Source organism: Corapipo altera, unplaced genomic scaffold, assembly GCF_003945725.1.
Source record: "Corapipo altera isolate COAL_440 unplaced genomic scaffold, ASM394572v1 1b, whole genome shotgun sequence".
Lineage (NCBI taxonomy): Eukaryota > Metazoa > Chordata > Aves > Passeriformes > Pipridae > Corapipo > Corapipo altera.
Window position 1 is genome coordinate 557,225 of NW_020884881.1, and position 19,600 is coordinate 576,824.

General features: G+C 36.7%; 1 protein-coding gene across 5 annotated transcripts in view; it reads left to right on the forward strand.

The window, feature by feature from the left end:
• PTPRZ1 (protein tyrosine phosphatase, receptor type Z1) overlaps positions 1–19,600 on the forward strand; it is a 136,643-nt gene that overhangs the window by 86,281 nt on the left and 30,762 nt on the right. For 4 of the 5 annotated variants that reach the window (XM_027639559.1, XM_027639561.1, XM_027639560.1 and 1 more), the window contains exons 9-12: positions 3,347–3,531; positions 4,274–4,400; positions 10,380–10,423; positions 13,142–16,712. In XM_027639559.1, coding sequence (XP_027495360.1) covers positions 3,347–3,531; positions 4,274–4,400; positions 10,380–10,423; positions 13,142–16,712 — 3,927 coding nt within the window. The remainder of the gene's footprint in view (positions 1–3,346; positions 3,532–4,273; positions 4,401–10,379; positions 10,424–13,141; positions 16,713–19,600) is intronic. The other variant, XM_027639564.1, reaches the window with a different exon arrangement.

Genomic DNA, 19,600 nt, shown 5'->3' on the forward strand with positions numbered 1-19,600 from the left:
CTAGATTCAGCTAAAACTAGAAGAAAGCAACAAATGTGGATGGAAAACAGCCAAATGTGGGCAGCTTATAAAGGTCTTCTGGTCAAAAATACAGTCCAGGCAGTTTTTGACAATGATTTGGCTAATGTACCCTGTCGTTCCTCGTGATGCAAATGAGTTTAGATGAAAATTTTTTAAGTTACATGAGTAGCATTTTATTCCACAGAAGAATAAGCAGAGATAGGTGCGTTATTATGGTGTGCAATGCTGGTTTTGCATATGATATGCAAAAACAGCATCTAAGTACTCATCTGGGGAAAGCAGGGACTTGAATTCAAGCCCAGCAGGGGTTTGAATAGGTCTCTGACTTTCTGTGAATTTTTTGCTCTTTTGTATTTTGCTGCTTGAGACTTGTAATCCAGTTTAATATCTGTGACTTCAGATTAGTAACAGACTTGAGAACTCCCTTTCTTGCTCAGATTTTCCAAAAGTCGGTATCAGAGCAGAAGTATTTAATTAGGTAAGTTGTTATGTTCCTTTCTTTTCCTAGTCTCTGGAGAGGGAAAATGGGAAAAAGCAGGAGCAAAGTATCTCTGTATTGCTAAGACTGGCAAGAAACAAAAGGAAACAGAACAGGTAGAATGACTTACAAAGTGACATCATAAGAAGGGCAAGAGAACACCTTGGGAAGGAATGGAGGTGAAATAATAGGTAGATGATTGTCATGTAGGAATATCGTTGGTCACTGCTGAGATTAACATCAAAAGAAAGAGAACAAAATGGAAGACAACTTTTTTCCTTGGGGAAAAATAGAAGAACCATCTGGAAAAGGAAAAAACCCCAAAGAACTAACGTTGGAGACACCAATCTTGTATCTTTAGAAGTTCTGTAATACTGCTCTGTTACTTTGAATATGGTCAGAGATTTCAGAACCAAATTCACTCACAGACAAGAAAGATGAAAGGAGGAAGAAGAGAGAGAAAAAAAAGAGAAGTGTTTGGAACACAGAGGAACTTGGTGTTTACATTATAAAAAAGCATTTTGAGAGTAATTTTAAACACTTTCAAAACTTAATAGCTGTGGAGTCTTTAGAATCATTAAAAAAAATTAAATCAGTTTAAGTCATCTGTCAATACTCAGAATTGGGAAGGGAATCATCTTTGGTGGTCTAGTGGTTTACTTTTGCCATCTGGTGGAAATGGGGTGGAATGAAAAATTTTAGTAATGGAATAGAATGTACGTAACTTGAGATTTATTTTTTTTTTAATTTGCTCATTCAGTGTCATGAATAAAATGGCATATCAGTTATATAGCATAGTAGATTAAAAACCTGGCAAGCTACAGAATTCAGCTAATTTACACAGACTAATACTGCCTCTGTCATTAGCTTTCACTCGCAAACAAAAAAATTAAAAAAGCCTTGATGCTTATTTTCCATTGGCTAGGTCAGACCAAAGCTGCTCAAAACTGCCGACCTGCGTACAGAACGGAAGTAGTTTTTACAAATATTTTTGAGAAGTTTGAGTGCCCTCTTGTGTTCAATTGGCAAAATGCAAAGCTAATGGACTTCTTTTCTTTCAAAATGCAGTATTTTCCACCAAAGCATTGTGGCATCATGGTGTTTGCTTCCTTTAAGAGGACTCCAAAGGGTCTGTACTTGTTTTCTTAGTTAGCTAGATAGGTTTTTTACTTGTTTTTGCTCGATATTCACATTTTGGTTTAAACAGATTATGAGATATAAAAAATGTTTCCTCATTTATACCAAATTGGGAATGACTGTGTAATTACTTATGCAAAGTCTAGCTAATTTTTTTTTAATGAAAATATATCCATCTAATAATTTCAATATGTAAGATTTAATTGTTGAATGATTCAGAGTAAACTTCGTGTGCTCTGGTCAGTGATTTTACCAAGTCTAATAGATTAAATAAAGTAGTAGAAATGAAGTAATAAATGAAGCAGACTGAAAAATATACCTCTCCAGTACCTATGGAAGTGCACATAAAAGTAATTTCAGTACCTGAGACAGGCAATTCCCAAAAGCTAGTGCATGGCCAGATAGCCACTCTGAGCATTTCAAACCAAAGTTCCAAACCCATGTAATTTCAAAAAGATAAGAAAAGGGATTTCTAACAGGAAATATCAGGGACCCCTGCCTTCATTCTGAGACATCAGAACAGATCTAGTTGCTGTGCTCTCGAGTTGGGAACCAAAGTTGGTGAACACTTTTGTGTTCTCCATTCTTCACTTCTGTGTCTGAAGACACAGTTCCCGCACAAGCAGAAGGGACGATGAGAGCAAGCAAGGAGAATGAAGTCTCAATCCAAATCTAAACCATCCATTTATGATGCACCTCTGTATGATACTGCTTTATTTTTGTTTGTATATCATAACTCCCTAGACATTTTTTCAGTGAGGTTCAACTAATAATTTACATTTTCTGCTAATGTAGTTTTTTCATCTGGGTTAATCTACATTTGACCTTTTATATTATTTTTAAGCCACACACAATTGTACTTGTACAATTTAAAGAACAAATGTCAGAGTCTCAGCAAATTTCTTGTGCACTGATAGTACGTCTGTGTATACATATGTATGTGAATATATCAAAATGTTCGGCTTACTTGAATAAGATGCAGAATATTGGAGGATAAAACCTGGGAGACTGGCAAGAGTTGCTGCCTGACCAGGCTCCCCTCTGGTGTGCAGGTTCCAGGCACACAAAGAAGGTGTGGATGAGCCAGGCCCTGGATTGCAATGGCCTGACCAGACTTCTTCAGCAAATACCTGCTAATATAATAATTTCTTAGCTGCTTCCTATGTGCCTTTTGTCTCTCTTTTAGGTACTATAAAAAGATTCAAACATCACAGAGGGGAAGTTCAGGTGTAATAGGTTTACCTTTAACATTTAAATATTTACTCTAGATTACAGTCTATTATAGGTGGTGAGAAAGTGTGCAGGTCTTCTAATGCTACTCTGATAGACCCATAAAGACAGAATAATAGAAATGTTTTTCTTCCCAAGGACAGATATATGAATCTTTATCTTTTGTAGTTTATATATTATTTCTTAGGAACTGGATATTAATATTTCGCAAAATATAGTGTAAGAGTGAGGGAGATGAGACTCAGTCCACAAATTACCTTGCTTTTGAAAATCTGGTGTTAAAATACTGGTTCTGTTTATAGTGCATGGCATCTAAAATATTTTAGTGGAAGGCTAAAAACGAGACACATGAAAGACTTGCATTAATCTTCTCAGGAGGTAGCTCAAGATCTTAGTAGAGTCACTTGTACAATTTAATAAATACCATATTCTTTCCTCTTTTAATAAATACCATATTCTTTCCTCTTTTCTTTCTTCCAGTTTGCAGCTCAGAACCTGAAAATGTTCAGTCCGATCCAAAGAATTATACTAGTCTTCTAGTTACGTGGGAAAGACCTCGGGTTGTATATGACACCACAATTGAGAGATTTGCTGTCTTTTATCAACAGTTGGATGGAGAAGACCAAACTAAGCATGAGTTTTTGACAGATGGGTATCAGGACTTGGTAACTTACTCTTCAAGTTTCATAAAAAGGGGTGATGGCATAACAACTCTCTGTTAATTACCTTAAGGGATTAAACTCTATCTGGGAGCCAATTCAATAAAAAATTCCTTCTTTGGCTCCAGCTCACAGAAGCTGTAGTTCATTTTTCGGCTGTAAAGCCACAAAGACAATTTAAAAAAAATAAAAGCCCTCTTACCCAGAAGAGGGAAAACCTCTGCAGGTTGCTGCTCTGGCTTACCTACACGGGGTCCAAATGTTTATGACCGTGTCAATTACAGAGCTTAGCCATAAACCTCTTAGTCAATTAATAGTGATCTCTACTTCATTGCTCACAGATGTGAAAGAATTACCTACACAGGCATCTAATAAGATTCAATTCAATCATACTGCTATAAGTATTAAGTTACTGATTACAGCTTCATGTTATTTTACTGATGAGATATGTTCCTGTAACCCTCTTTAAAGAGTCATAACTTATCACACATAATGTTACCTAAGCTTGTGTTGAGCACTAAATAATTATATAGTTTGATATCCTCCATGTTAAAAGTCACAAGATTTTTTTTTTAAGTTGACTGAAGAACATTTGTGACAATAAAATATAAAAAAGCATACATTAGAATACTAGAAGAAAGGAGCTTTATGGTTCATATGAAAAATGCATTATGAAAAAATGAATATTTTCAAATATTTGATACTTATTTGCAAGTAAATTATTAAACATGTGGTTTTTTTCTTTTAGGGGGCTATTCTAAATAATCTGCTGCCCAATACAAGTTATGTTCTTCAGATAGTTGCTGTTTGCTCTAATGGTCTATATGGAAAATACAGTGACCAAGTCATTGTGGATATGCCTTTAGAGGACCCAGGTAAGTGGTCTTTTGAGCTTAGTGATCTCTTTTAGCTGAAAATCTGTATTTGAAAACGTACTTTGTTTGCAAACCAGTTAAAATGCGTGACTATCAAATTATGCTAAAATGAAATTTCAAAATCACTGCAGTTAACCCTCAGCATGTTCCTTGCTACTGATATTTTACGTGATGTAATTCCTTTTAAGCATTACCTATAAAAGACTGCATGTTAATTTTTTTAACTCTAAGAATATTCTGAAAAACACCTATCTGATTTCAAATCTCACAAGTGTATCTTTTATCAATATAATGTAGGGAAATAAAACCGTGTTTGGTATTATTTCTCTATGGCTCAAGCCCCAAATTAATCCACACAGCTAAATTATTAAGGAAACAAGTAATACAACCCCAATATATTATTTATAAGTCTGTATTAATGATTTTGAAATTTGATTTCTTATGAATATTTGGAGTTTGATTTCAAAAGACTTGTGGTGATGGAATTCCCTTGCTTCTTAATGCTGCCTTGCAAAAAATCAAAAGTCCTAACAAATAAATCTTAATGGTTTCACAGCCAGATTTACTTCTTTTGTCTGCTGGTAAATATGAAATAATTTGAAACTATAGCATGAAGCTCGATTTTGTCCTTAATAATTCCTTAAATTCTGTGGAAGTTTTAGCGTCAGACCCAGTTCTTATGAAAGTGAGTGAGAGCTATGTTTTTAACTAAGAACCCTGTAATTATTCATATTAAAAAAATCAAAGACTTTCTAATCATGCAAGGAACCATTTTTTATCTAAGGGCCTGGATTTTGTTGTTTATTTATATATTCTGTAAATTCAGTTTTACACTTACATAAGTCTGTTTGGCACAGCAAAGTCCTTAGTGATGTTGTGATGTACTTGGGAAAACAGGTCAGTTTTTCATTTCAAGGGAGCCACATTCCTTTACAGTGAAAATAATATGATTCTCAACGATCTCTGCTGCATGAATTATGGACTAACAATGGTAACATGCTTGTAATAGTGTGGTTTTGTCTGTAGGAGGAGGACACAGCATCTGGTATAGTACATACAATTTTTCAATAAACATTTAACTTGTCTTTCAAACACAATGCATTAAGAAGAATGCATTTTTGGAGTCTTATGCTGATATCTACCAGAATTTTCCTATTTCTCTTTAGTTTTTTCTAAGAATTCCACAAAAAAGTTTGGCATTCTGCCTGTCATTTCACTTTTCTGCTTATCCTTTATCCATCTCTTAAATACTATATTCCTCCACTTACTTTCCAGAATTCACTGGGTTTGTGTTTGAATAATTTTCTCAGATAAGTTCATCTACACACCCCACATCCATTTCTATATGGAATGGCAAATAAGCAGAGTAGTGTTGTCATTATTAAACAGTAGTTCAACCAGTCAGTGCAGTGCTGCCATCAGAGGTGTAAGGTCTCTGAAAATAGATACTGCAAAACAAAATCCAATATAGGTGGTATCCGCAGGATAAACCATCCTTCTGCTGCTACTGCTGTAACCCTGCTCTGAGGATGAGTTGCATACCACCCTGCTTTGTGCCTCCCTTTGACAAGAAAGGCTAATGCAGAGGCAAGGAGGGAGGCAGGAGCATTGGGTAAGCACTGCCCACTACACCTGCAGTGCAAGCAGATAGTGCTGGGGAACAAACTCAGCAAGAGGACAACGGGACATTTGGCAGCCTGCAGCTGGCCAACAGTACAGTCACTGAGCACAGCATCCACACTGTATTGCTGCTGAAGTTGTGCAAAGCAGTGGCTTTGCATTCATTCCAGTAGGAGAAAGAGTGAGGGTCTTGCTTTGGATATACATACTGGAAAATTAATTTCACCTTCCAGTATGTCAGCAGAAATTTCTCTTGAGCTTTGTATGCAGTTCTGACTATAAGTCTGATAGTCTCAAGCCTTTTTATGCAGACATACCATTAATTTCTTTGTTGGTATTTTAAATTCTACAAAATATAAATAAAAATAGGGGGAAATTTTTAAATAAAAATGCAATACCAAAATGAATATTTTGCATGTGTCACCAAAAATATTTCTTTGGTATGCTTCTGAAATGTTCTGAAATGAACACCACATTATTCAATCTACTTTGGTTCTTTTATTTTGACACTTCCACAATGGTACCTCTCAAAGTGTTGGATGAAAAAAATTCAGGGGAAAATTCCTTCCATGTAACTAGTATGATTCCTAAGGGTGGACATTGCTCTATAAATAAAGTTGTACGGATGCTGTGCTTTATAGATCTTGAGGCAAAAGGGAATTTCTTGGAGCTCCTGCTTGTGAATTCATGAAAGAAAAGTTATCTTCACCATGAAGACATGAAATAAAGTTGACTCACATAAAACATAAATTAAATCTTTCGTTTTCAAGAATTACTCTGAGTAAGCCAGTTTAATTAAGATGAAATTCACTGCAATCACCTCCAGATCAATTAATATTCATGTTAAGAGCTAGAGCAAGGCATGAGTCATGCAGAGGCATTAGAATGGCCTTTTCCAGGATGAATTCTGCCTTTGGAGTGGCCACTTCTAATGAGGGAAATTTCAGTACACAAATCTGATATTTAAAAAGCTCAAGACCATTATTTTAGACTTTTCCTTGTGAGACACTTGCAAGAAAGTGTTTCTCATGCCTTCTTCCCATGCAGTCTGTGTGCCTCCCTTCTGGGGTTAGTGAGAGCTCTGCAGCCTCTGGTGATCCACAGACAAGGTTTAAACCCTCTTATTCTCAGCAGTGCTTTGTAAGAGGAAGGACCTCTCTCAGGCCATGCTCGCCTCAGTTTGTGGAAGTCTCAGAAGCAATGATGTGACACTGGGCAAACCACCATAGTGGAGATCTCTGCTCTTTGGGATTTCCCTTATCTCTTGAGAGTGGCAGCCTTTCATCTTGTAATACAGTATGTGCGCACATGAAAATTGTTTCCAATTAGCCTCCACTTAGTGAAAGTCACCAGATACACTATGTCATGTAGCTACACAACCTCCTTTGGAAACTAAGGGAATCATGTATAGAGTGTTTTAGTAAGCTTTGATAGAAGTTCAACCTTTTTTTTTACAAATTTTTCATTTGCTTTTAGAATTGGATTTAGAATAACTATTTAAATGTGTGCTTTGACTGTCTAAATAACATCTGTATAGCTCTGAAGGTTCTGCAATAGTTTGTTGTGTAGTTAATACTGATGTTACCTATATGCATTTGCTGACACAGGAAAGGGAAAACAAGACTATTGCTCCCTGCTCATCCTCCTTTGTATCAACTTCAGGTAGTGGTTATCAAAAAAACTCCATGCCATCTCCTGCATGGCAGCTCATGCCATCAGCAATGCTTTGTGAGGGTCAAACTATGCAATTTCTTTGTAACCTGTCTTTGTGATTTTAGTCCTAAAAACCACTAAGCATATATTAAATGTCTAATTTAGGGGATGCTTTTTTCTAATTTTGTACTGATACAAGCAGAAATCTAAAAACTAATTTAATCAAAAGAAACAGGCTCTACTTTTGTTTTTGCTATACCATTTATTACAAAAGTCAGTACAGAAATGAAAACAGCTTATGTTGTTCATATTCTACAATTACAAATCAAACTCTTTAAAGAGATTTTTTTGAAGATTTGCATTGAACATAAATGTAGGGAAATGGTTACCTTTTTTGTCTTTGTTCTGTCATTTCTTCATCTGTCATTGAAACGGGCTATGAAAAGACCTCTACAAAACTTTCTAACTAATGATTTAATTATTTTATTGAAAAGTATAGAATAATCAATATATGTTCCAGAAAAAATAAACAAGCTTGTTCATCAACCTACATCCATGCGTTGTATTTGGAGGTTGCAGTTCTTTTTGGTTGGGGAATGTTAGTATATTTCTAAAATCTCCTGTAAACCAAAGCTCAGCAACAGGATTAACAGAACTTCTGTAGGTGTGTGTCTGATACTTTTGACAAATAAATTTCCTATGACCAACTAAATTTAAACAGGCTTTATAAAATTCCTTAAGATTTACTGTTGTTTTTATATAGTTTTTATCTGAATGTATGCTAATGCCTCTCTGTGGAGAAAATATCAAGAAACTACTTTTATCTGATGGAATTTGAGAGCATGTACCCTACTGTTTACTCCAGCACATTCAGAACAGTTTATTTTTCTGATCGAGTCTGGTTAAAGCTCAGCTCAAGAATAGAAACCACAAAAAGAATGGATAGCATTTCTCTGTATTATAAACATTTTTCAGAGAAGTCTGTTGAGTATAGAATACATGGCATGGGTCTACTGTGGGAAGACTTTCAAACTAATGTCTACAATATTAATTTATGTCATTGAGAAGCCAGGGAATATAATTTTCTCGTCTATCCCCTCCTTCCCTCCACTCCCCTCCCCACCCTGCCCTGGAGCCTTCTGGGCTTCCAGGAGTCAGAGGTAAGATAATTTTTATATATCTTGCTAATGATAGGTCAATTCAGTACTTGGTAATTTATAAATGTTTGTTACAAAAGAAAAATTTATGAAGATTTTGTGCAGCATTGTTTAGTCATAGTTTGTTTGCGCGCTTTACTTTACAAATGAAACTGTCTAAGCTTATTATCTGGATAAACTTCATCTAGTGTATGTTGCCTGTAGCACGTCTCAATTTGTTTTGAAAGGTAAATATAGACAGACCAAAGAGAATACAAATTAAGTCGTAGATCCCCATCTGACTTTGCAGAAATGAGAAATATGAAGATGACAACTTTAAACTAGTGTACTGAGGAAACTTTCTTTGGGAATTGTGGAGGAAATGCAGACATGGAGCTGTGTGTGATGCTATTGTTCAAATTGCTCCCCAGGCTGAGACCAGCATTTTCACTTACTGCAAATGAGCCCTCAGAGTACGTGCTAGCATTTGTGTACAGATGGAGTGCTAGAACATTTAGTAGGAAAAAGCCCTAGAAAGGTTCAGAACAGGAATGGGCCTTTCTGTGTACCAAAGGAGCAGTAGGATGCATTAGGACTATGGAAAGGTTTAAATTCCCTCACTGGAGACCTGTGCCACTTCCTACCAGAGATTAGTACATTTCTTTCAACCTACTTTGAAGCTTTTCTTGCTGATCACCACCAGAAGTACACTATTGGATTTGGCCAAAAAGACAGAGAGAAAGAAGGCAAGAGACTACCTCTGAATTTGGAGAGAATGACTCTCACCTGGGCTGTAGGAGATGAATGTCTTCATCCTGTTTCAGCTGTTTTTTATTTATGAAAAGTGGGGATGACTCAAAAGCCTTTAGAGGAGTTCTTCAGAGAATGCCCAGTACATGTTTATTAGGGTCTTTTGTGAGATGTGATACAACTGGCTTCATGTCCTTAAATGAAATCAAGTGGAGTGTGAATTTGAAAACGGCCATAAGCAGTGGCATCAAGGAAAGATGGGTCTCTTTGATCTGCCCTGACAGAGGCAGGCAGCCTGCTGCACACTGAGTATGATGGCATGGCTGTTGCTCTAGTACCTAACTCCAAGCCTTGGATGCATAAATAAAGAATTTGCTGCATGAAAATTATAGAACAGATCATTTTACAAGAATATCTTCTAAGCTTTCAGGTTTAATGCAGAGAACTAGTTGGTTCTCAAACTTAAAATTTTTCTCTCTTCTGTATTTCTGCATTAAACTGTACTTTCTTATGGAAAATGTTCTCCTAAACTTGCGTTTCCCTCACCAAGATGTGTTTCCTCAGTGCAAATCCGACATGGTCTGCAGTATCAAATTAGAGCCAGGCAAAACTGCTGTGGCTGAATATGACCTGTCTAGGTGCATTAGCATTGCTACCCTCAGTTCTCAACCCTGATGTTGGCCACTCCTCCAATCACAGTCCTATAAAACATCTTATACATATCAATAAACATATTAACTACTCTGTTAAGTCCTTCCAGAATTAATAATTCTGTCAATATAAAATGTTCGATGATACGGTGTGTATTTTTGTTTTGTAGAGGCTGACCTCATTCCTGAACTGAATGAAACTGAAGAATATGAGGTATAGCATTCATTTATTTTTAAGAGAGAATTTCAAATAAATGCATTTCAACTAAATTGAAATCATAATCTCTGAAAATTCACAAAACTATGTCACCAGCTGAGTGTATTATCTACATTTATATAGACATACATATATATGCACATTTACAAGCTTTGAGCTATATTTCTTCCTAGATAACTATAGAGATATCTCAGTATTTAGTTCTCTGGGGCTGGAGATAGATGGTGAAGCAAGGGATATCACACAGTTGAGTTACAATCACCTGACAAAACTGTTCATTTAGCAGAATCAAACTGTCACCCAGTGTTAGCCTTTTTAGTTTGTTTAAAGAGAAGCTGACTTGCTTATGATGGTCTTATCACATAGTAAACTAAAGTAAGGGAGGAAGGCAATTGTGCTGAAGAGTGAGATTCATGTGTGTCTGCTATCAGTGTGTTATTGGTTGAATAGTCACTCCAAAATTCTTGGGGGGGTCATTTGCTTCTTGAACTCAAGTTAGACTTTACAATATAGCTCTGTTTTACACAATTTTTTATGGCTTTATGATAATCTCTGAAGGCTTCATGTTCGGTAACTAGGTTTCTGGTGTCCCAGCAAGGAGAGAGGTAAAAATACACAATTAAGATTTCAACAGTCTCTAATACCAATTTTGCAACATGGGCAGTTCCTTCAGTAAGACCTACATTTGTATCAAGTAATCCCTCAGAATTTGTAAGGAGGTCTATGACATCAATATTTTCACTGTGTGACCCTGAGATTAGCTCAGTTGGTTAGAGCATAGTGCTAATAACACCAACTTCATGGGTATGATCCCTGTATGGGTCATTCATTTAAGAGCTGGACTCGATAATCCTTGTGGGTCCTTTCCAGAATATTCTGTGATTTGACATGATTTAATCAAGTCCTTGTAGTTAAGTAGGCAGTCTGTGGTTATCTGTCTATCTCTTTACTCTCCCTTGCATTTGTGGACACTGAGTAACCAATAATATAGTCATTTCTCTGATGTAAGCTATGTGTCTAGATTATTATATTGTACCTGTCAGGTTAGTAACTGAGTGCCAGTGAACCTCAATTGATTTTTACTTGAATTAAGAAAGTTTAAAAGTGCAGGCATCGCCCTACAGAAAGTAGATTTTCAGAGACAAGTTTGAGGACACAGAGTCTAGGTACTACTGTCCCTACATTTTAGATATTTAGTCCATAGAATGAAATCCAAACCTGAGTAATGTCTGAGCTACCTGATACTGTGTGAGTGCACTAGTACTAGTTCCTGGTACAAAAAGGGACTGCAATGTGAAGCACAGTTCTAGCCTAGTGGGTAAAGCCCTTGTTCTGCTGAGGCTGGGAAAAAGCAAACAACTCCTATTTTCTGAGTGCTTCAGTTAGTAATGTATTCAGCAGCTGTTTATCTTGGGCACTTTCTTTCAAAGGCTTTTTTGATTTTTTAAATTTTTTACATTTTTCTCCCTGCTGTGCCCTCTTCAGTGCAGGAGTGGATGATCTACTCAACCTAAACTATAGTGGAAGATGAGAAGTTGTTAGATTGATAACTGTGCCCCAATCTCCAGTCTCCTCAGTGTTTTCTCTCAACATTATGCTTTTGAATAAAAACAGGAGGCATTACCACCACATCACCAAGCTAGATCTTAAAAAAAAAAAAAAAAAAAAAAAGGAGTTTAGACTGTATTTTGCAAGAGGCTCTGCACTCTGTGTGCCTGTCAAATCAACTCCCTTCAGCAAGTGAAGGTGTCCTTCAATCTAGTTTGTAGAGTTGTGCTTGGACAGGTTTGATTGTGATGCAGGTCTAGATGGGGGCACAGCACAGAGCTGTAGGTGCTGCTGTGTCAGGTCAAAGCAAAGATGCTTGCTCAGTGATTTAGATGCTTCCACATTATGTTTTTTGATTTGGTGTATGTAAAATGGGAGAGAAGATAAAAAGTTTTGAACTTAGATGCTCAAGGAATACCTAAATCCTGATATTTGGGCGTGTATTTTTTTTTTTCTTTTCAATCTGTCCTTAAAAGTCAAAACTCTTACACAGATTTTGCACAAAGTATCATTATTCATTGTTATTCCTGTTTGGCAAACAAAGGGTCATAACAGGGACTAGAGGATATCACTCACAACACTTGTGAAACACAGTTATGCTGACCATCCTGAAATCTTTTTCAGAAAACTCAGAAGATTCAGCAGATTTGAGGGCAGGTCATAAATATATTTTACAAATTCCATTATTATTACAATTAAATCAACATCAGGATATTAGTGCAAATCTCTAAGACATCCTGATAGCAAACTCATTTTTTCGTTGATGTGTATACAATATACGCTGTATATTGCATATACAATTACATTTTATTAGGAAAGAGGTAGAGTTTTTTTTAATAAAGTAAATACTATGACTGATTTTTGTTTCTCAAACCCAATAAAAGTATCACAATATTTAGAAGTTGTTTAGACAAAGGAATTTTTTTGTTTGTATTGCAAATAATTGATATTTTTCAAGAGAGAAGAGGATACCTGTTCTTTGCAGAAATACTTTCTTAAGTATGCTTAATAATTTTTTTAAGACCAGTAGTTTTCTCAAGTATTGTCTTGCTTTGCCCCTCTTATTTTATGGAGCCAGGAAAATATATTGTTGCAGTTTTAGTTTTCATTTGGGTACAGAGTCTATAAACATTTTTAATTGTCTTCGGCTATGATATTTTTTCAAAGGATGAAGTTGATGAAAAGGAAACAGAGGTGGATGAAGAAACTGCAATGGTTCCTAGCACTGACAGTACAATAAACCAATTGAGGAGAGATTTCCAGGTGATTACATCCAGCTACAGTCAAGAAAAAATGGGGACAAATCTCCATGAAGCTAAAACAAATAGATACTTAACAAGAGAGGAAGAATTGCGTAGCAAGGATAATGTTTTCAAAGCAGTTTATTATGCTACTTCTCCACCTGTTGGTGAAATTTCTGAAGAGGAAGATCATTTTTTGGAGTCCCAAACAATTACTGGAATTCCTCCTCAGCTCATCGACTCCACCAAAGGCGTAGAAGAAGAATACATATACCTTTCTTCAGGCACTGAACCAACAAGAATAGCCACTACTGGCCACAGTGACAAAGACTTCTTACTGTCTCCTTTTAAACCTGATGAGGAATCTGATGACTTTTGGAGTTCAGTTCCTACCACTTCTTCAGCACAGCTGGTTACAGGGGAGACCTCCCAAGAAGATACCCTTCCTTCAGGAAGTCCAGATATAAGTGTGCATGATATTCTTTCCCAAGGCTCCATTAAGTATGTTTCAGAAGGTGCAGCACCCTCAAGCTCTGATGAGCCTCCAAAGCATACTTCAACTGATGGATATTTATGGTTTCATAATGCTACAGGTCCAACAACTCAATCTGTTGATACATCAGCTAGTAGGCAATTGTCTCAGATCAGTTACACTGATGCTTATGTAGAGGCATTAAAGCCAACTACAGTGCCCTATTCCAGCAGCCCAGTGATTTCACAAGACACTTCAGATGCGGATTTAGAATTGCCACATTATTCTACCTTTGCTTTCTCCTCTGCTGAATTATCACCTCACTCTATCTCTTCAAGCTCTGGAGAATTTGGTTCTGCTTCTGCTGCCAGTGAGGTACTCTCTCAGACAACTCAGCCAGTCTATAATGGTGAGATACCTCTTCAACCTTCCTACAGTAGTGAAGTGTTTCCTCTAGTCACCCCTTTGTTGTTTGACTCTCAGATGCTCGACTCTACCCCTGCTACATCAGATAGTGATGTGACCTTGCATGCTACACCTGTATTTCCCAGTGTTGATGTGTCATTTGAACCCACCCTGTCTTCCTATGATGATGTACCTTTGCTTACATTTTCCTCTGCTTCCTGCAGTAGTAAAATGTTTCACCGTTTGTATACAGTTTCTCAAATGTTTCCACAAAGTGCTACTCCAGCTGTTGCAAGTGATAAGGTGTCCCTGCATGCTTCTTTGACGTTGGCAGAGGGTGATACATTAATACAGCCAAGCCTTGCTGAATATGCTGATGTGGTGTCACATCAGACCACTCATGCTGCTTCAGAGACACTGATATTTGGTCATAATAGAACTCACATATTTTCTCAAGTTGAACCATCCAGCAGTGATTTAAATGTGCATGTACTATCTACAATGTCTGAACTTCCTTATGCTTTGTCTGGTAATGTGGGCTCCCTCCAAAGCTTTACTGTTTCCTATGACTCTTCAGAATTTGTGCATGATTCTGTTGACATATTTCATCAAGATCCTTTATTTAGCAGCTATAACAATGTACTGGTGCATAAACCTTCTTCTGTAATATCACAAGCTGATACTTTGCTGCAGCCTACACACTCTCTATCTAGTGACATGGATTGGTCTGAAGCATACTCTGGTAGTGAGTCCCTTTTGCCTGATACAGATACTTTGATGATACTTAACGTTTCTTCCTCTGATTCTGTAGATGAGATTCTATATGAATCATCTGGGTTTAGTGATGTTAATAACATGCTTCAAAAAGGTGATGTTATATATGGAGATGAGAGAGAACCGAAAATTTCCTCCTCCTTAAGTGAAGTGTCCTCCAGTGCTCAAAGTAAAGTGATACATGAACTTTCTGCATCTGTTTCTAATAATGATGTAATTAAGCAGAATACATCTCTGCAAGAAAGCCCACTTCCTGTTTCTAGCACAAAGGGAATACTTCCAGTCTCTTTTGCTTTTCCCACTATTAAGATACTTGATGACGATATTAGTAAACTTACAGAAAATCACCTTTCTGTTCAGCCTTTGCATGTTACAACTCCGGCCTTTGACGACACTTTGCTTAAACCTATGCTTAGTGCAAGCTCAGATCAAGCTCTCTCTGCCCCTGCTTATAGCAAAATGTTATCCTCGACTCAGCTGTACTTTTATGAGACCTCAGCTACCTTAAATAATGAAGCGTTACTGCAGTCCTCCTTCCAGTCTTCTGACGATGGCACTCTGCTTAACACAGTTGCAGTTGTGCCTAGTGATACGGTATTGGCTGAAAGTTCAAGGGTTCATAAAGATAGTTCTACATTTGACCAAATATTGCATCAAATGGCACCAGGTTCTGCTACAACTGAAATCAAGCTGCATCCTACGTCTCCACCTTCTGTTGCTGATATGATGTCAAACACTTTTAGTAAACCCACAGCGTCACTTCAAGGTTTATCTGTTTCTTATGCGAGTGAGGAGTATGTTTCATCCAGTTTGTTTAACAGTGAAGTTGTTCAGAAGGTTATGCCTTCATTGTACAGTAGTGATGTTTCATTCCAGCTGACCAGTTTAGAAAATACGAATGCGTTTCCCCTCCAAGCAGCAAATGCCGTAACAGCTCCCTTCCTAAGAGGTGATACATTATCACACGTAGCTACTCCTACAGACAGCCGTATCTCTTCAAGTGTTTTTGAAACAAGTGAGGTTGCCAGTGTCTCTTCAAGTTCCACACTTGGTTTTGATCCTGTTCATATGCCTGCAGTTGTTTCTGTTTCTGATGTGTCTGTTCATCGCACTCTTCCTTTACCAAATGTACATATTTCAGTTACGGGGGTTCCTTCCAAAAGTGAGATCCCCATAACTTTGAGTAGTTTGCTGATTCCTTCTAGAGAATCCTCTGGGTTGTCTCCCAGTATCATGTCCAGTACTGATTTGTGGCCTCCTGTAGTTGAGGATGACTACGATGAATATGATGATGGCTTCCCTGTAAGTAACTGTATCTCATGCACTTCCCATAGAGAAGATGAGGATATGGTAGTAGAGGATCAAAATACAAAGCTAAACAATAACGAGGATCAGAGTAACCTAATTATAAGCTCACATTCTGAGAAACCTGAAGAAGATAAATTTTCAGCTGCTGCATCAGACAGTCAGATAAACCATGCCATGGACAGACGTAATTATACATCCATACCAACTTTGACAGCAAGTGTGATACCTAAGAAGCACAACGACCCAACAGTTTTGGAGAACCACTTTCAGACTTCTAGTGTCCAGTTGCAAAACACATCAGAGTCTAAGTTTTGGGCTGTTTTTACAAGTGATGAAGAAAGTGGTTCTGGCCAAGGTACCTCAGATAGCCTTAATGATAATGAAACTTCAACAGATTTCAGTTTTCCTGACTTTAATGAGAGAGACACTGAAGGGGCAGTTGAAGCAGGTAACTCAGAATTAACTCCTGGATCATCACAGTCATCAGCCTCATCTGTTACTAGTGATCACTCATCAGTATTCAACATCTCTGAGGCAGGTTAGTTATGGATAAGTCTAATGAATACCGTGGGATGCTGTGAGGGGATACTTTTGTGCTGTAGAAAATGAGAAGGTTTATCTACAGATAATAAAAAGAGAACATAACAGTGCCAGTAAGTGTGATTAAGGAAGCATTGGGGAACGAGGTGAATGCTGAGCTGGATATCTTGTGAATGCTACTTTTGGCTACTTAAAACTGCACCTGAAATATTCTGCAGTAAGAAGATTCATACTCTGCTTTTGGATAGATGCATTCTGTCAGCAGAAATTGAGTGGTGCAAAATCTAAAACCAGAATTTTTGTGGTGCTAATTGTTTCATTTTAGTTTTAAAGGTTTGAGAGGGACTTAGGTTCTCTGTTAAGTTCTCTGTACAAAGACAACTGCTGCCCTTATGGAAATAACACAAGAGGAAAACATACCTCTGCCAGAGGAAACATACCTCTGAGATTCTGTTTTAAACTTACAGCAGCACATTGTTTTTTATTTTCTAAAATGTATTGGACAGGGAAGAAGATGCTTGTCTGATTCTGATTCATCTTAATTTTTGAAAATATGGATTTTTATTCTTACTGTGTATGCCATTTCATATTTCAGTGAGATACAGAATTTTTGTACCAGATTTCCATATTCCCAAAATAGAGCCAGATTCTCCTCTATCTGTTTATACTTAGTGCTATTTTCCAATTTATTCCTCTGAAAGTCAGCAAGAGTGTTTGTGACCGATACTTCCAAGGATAAAGTCAGAAGGCAAAACTGATAACACATTTCCTTTGTATTTAAAAATGCACTGTGGAAAATCTGAAGTATTCGGACACGTAATTTACACTGCTTCTTCTGTTAGAGAATTGAAAATACAAGAGTCAAGTTAAAAAACATCCATGATGTATGGGGAAAAAAAAAAAAAGAAAAAAAACAAACCAGAAAAAAACCTAACCAAACAAAGAAACAAAGAAAGAACAAACCAAGAAACAAGACTGAATTTGTATTTTAGAAAATAAATTGAACTTCCATTAAGTACTCACGGCACCTGTAGAGGGCAGTATCATTCAACTAAACCCGCTAAGGAATGGAATCCACAAAGCATGAGAAAGTGTCGGCCCAGTCCTACAAGTAAATACACAGTTATGTCACATGACGTCATATTACTTGTAAACAACAGTATGCTAATATGAAAAGGTGGTAAATTGGCACTCTGTATAGCTAGGACTAGTAGAATGTGAAAAATAGAAAATAAAAGAAAATAAAAGAAAATATATTTAAATTAGTAGGAATCCTAACAAGATAGCTGTTACAAGACTAAATCAATAAGTGAATTAGTTCAGTGAGTTACCACTTTGTGTAAAATACATAACATTTCTTTAAAAATAAGCAAGAATAACATCAATATTTCAAAACCTATGTTACTAGTATGAATGAGTGTTACCATAAGATACTTTGAGTTTATATAATGGGTGTCATTTGAATTGTTCTCAAAAGTAACTCAAAAAGGCTTTTACAATGCTGGAGGAGGAGGAGTACAACAGACTTAGTTTTTCTTCTAGATACTCTTGAAAGACACTAGAGAGTATAATTTCATGTACATTATTTTTTCCAATAAACAATGCCAAATATTGTCTTTTAATAAACTGAAAAATTAATTTGAGAATGTCTAACATGGTCTACTGTAAATCAAAGACATACTGGCTTAATTAAATTATAAAGAAATGAAGCAAAAACAAACAAAAAAGAACCTCTCAGCTGAGAACTTATTTATATGTTACAGTGGATTTACCAGAAACTGATGAAATGTCTTCTTGTTGTGACCATTACAGAAAAAAAGTTTTCATTTAAACTTCTCTCAGTCTTGTAGTTGTTGATGCATAATTATGCTTGTTCTGAACTAAGACTTTATCCATAAGACCTCTATGGCTACTTAAACCTTTCAACTTCAGTTGAAAAACTAAGAGAAATTAATAGAAAGAAATATATGAAGGATCCACACACATCAGTCATTAGAAATAAAAGAAATCTACTATAGATGAGACTGCCTTTTCAGCTGCCATCATTGGAATGATGTCCAAATAGACAAGAAACCCTGTGTTACAGGAGAAGCCTGCCCTTAATTAACCATAGGAGGAATCCTTATAGGATTTGGTCGTGCAGTTTGAAGAAGTCCTGTCATTATACAGATAAGATTGGGTTTTGTGCTGTGAATTGGTCCACAACTGGATAAGCTAGTATGACTGTTTTAGTGGGATCATATTATGTTCTCTCATGCATACGTATAGTTTTTTCTGAAATCAATAAGAAGTACTGATTTTAACCCACTCACTGGAAACTCAGGGACAGATTTTTCAGAAGTAACTTGTGCATTAATTACTTTGTCTACTGAGCTGCAGGATTTAAAGAGTAGTGATTGATGTGGGTGTTAAGAGTGCTTTGAATTAAAACCAAGATGTCTGCAAGATCAGAGCCTAGACCTTTTTGCATATGAAGTTCTGAAAGCCCCTAAACTCAAGGAAATGCAAGCAACCAGAGAGCTGCCTGGAAATCTGTACAGGGTGAAGCCATTTGTTTTTTGACATCCTATTTAGAACACACCGTTTGCTGTCTTTTTTTTTTTTCCAGATCCAACTCCATTCCTTCCTCCATTTTGTGTGAGAGCTTTTTATTCTTGTCGAATTGGTCTCTTGAAATCCCAGTGCAGTACAGCTGATTTCTAGACAGCAAAATTCTGCTCCTATACAGAAAATTCATTGAATTAGGACTATTCACAAAAGCAGAAAACATTCCAGAGGTTTAATCCTAACAAGTGCAAAAAGTGCTTATTTCTGCCTTTTAACTCATATAATGGTCACAGATCACAGTAAACTGCACAGATTGAAAAAAAAAATAGTTATTGTTAG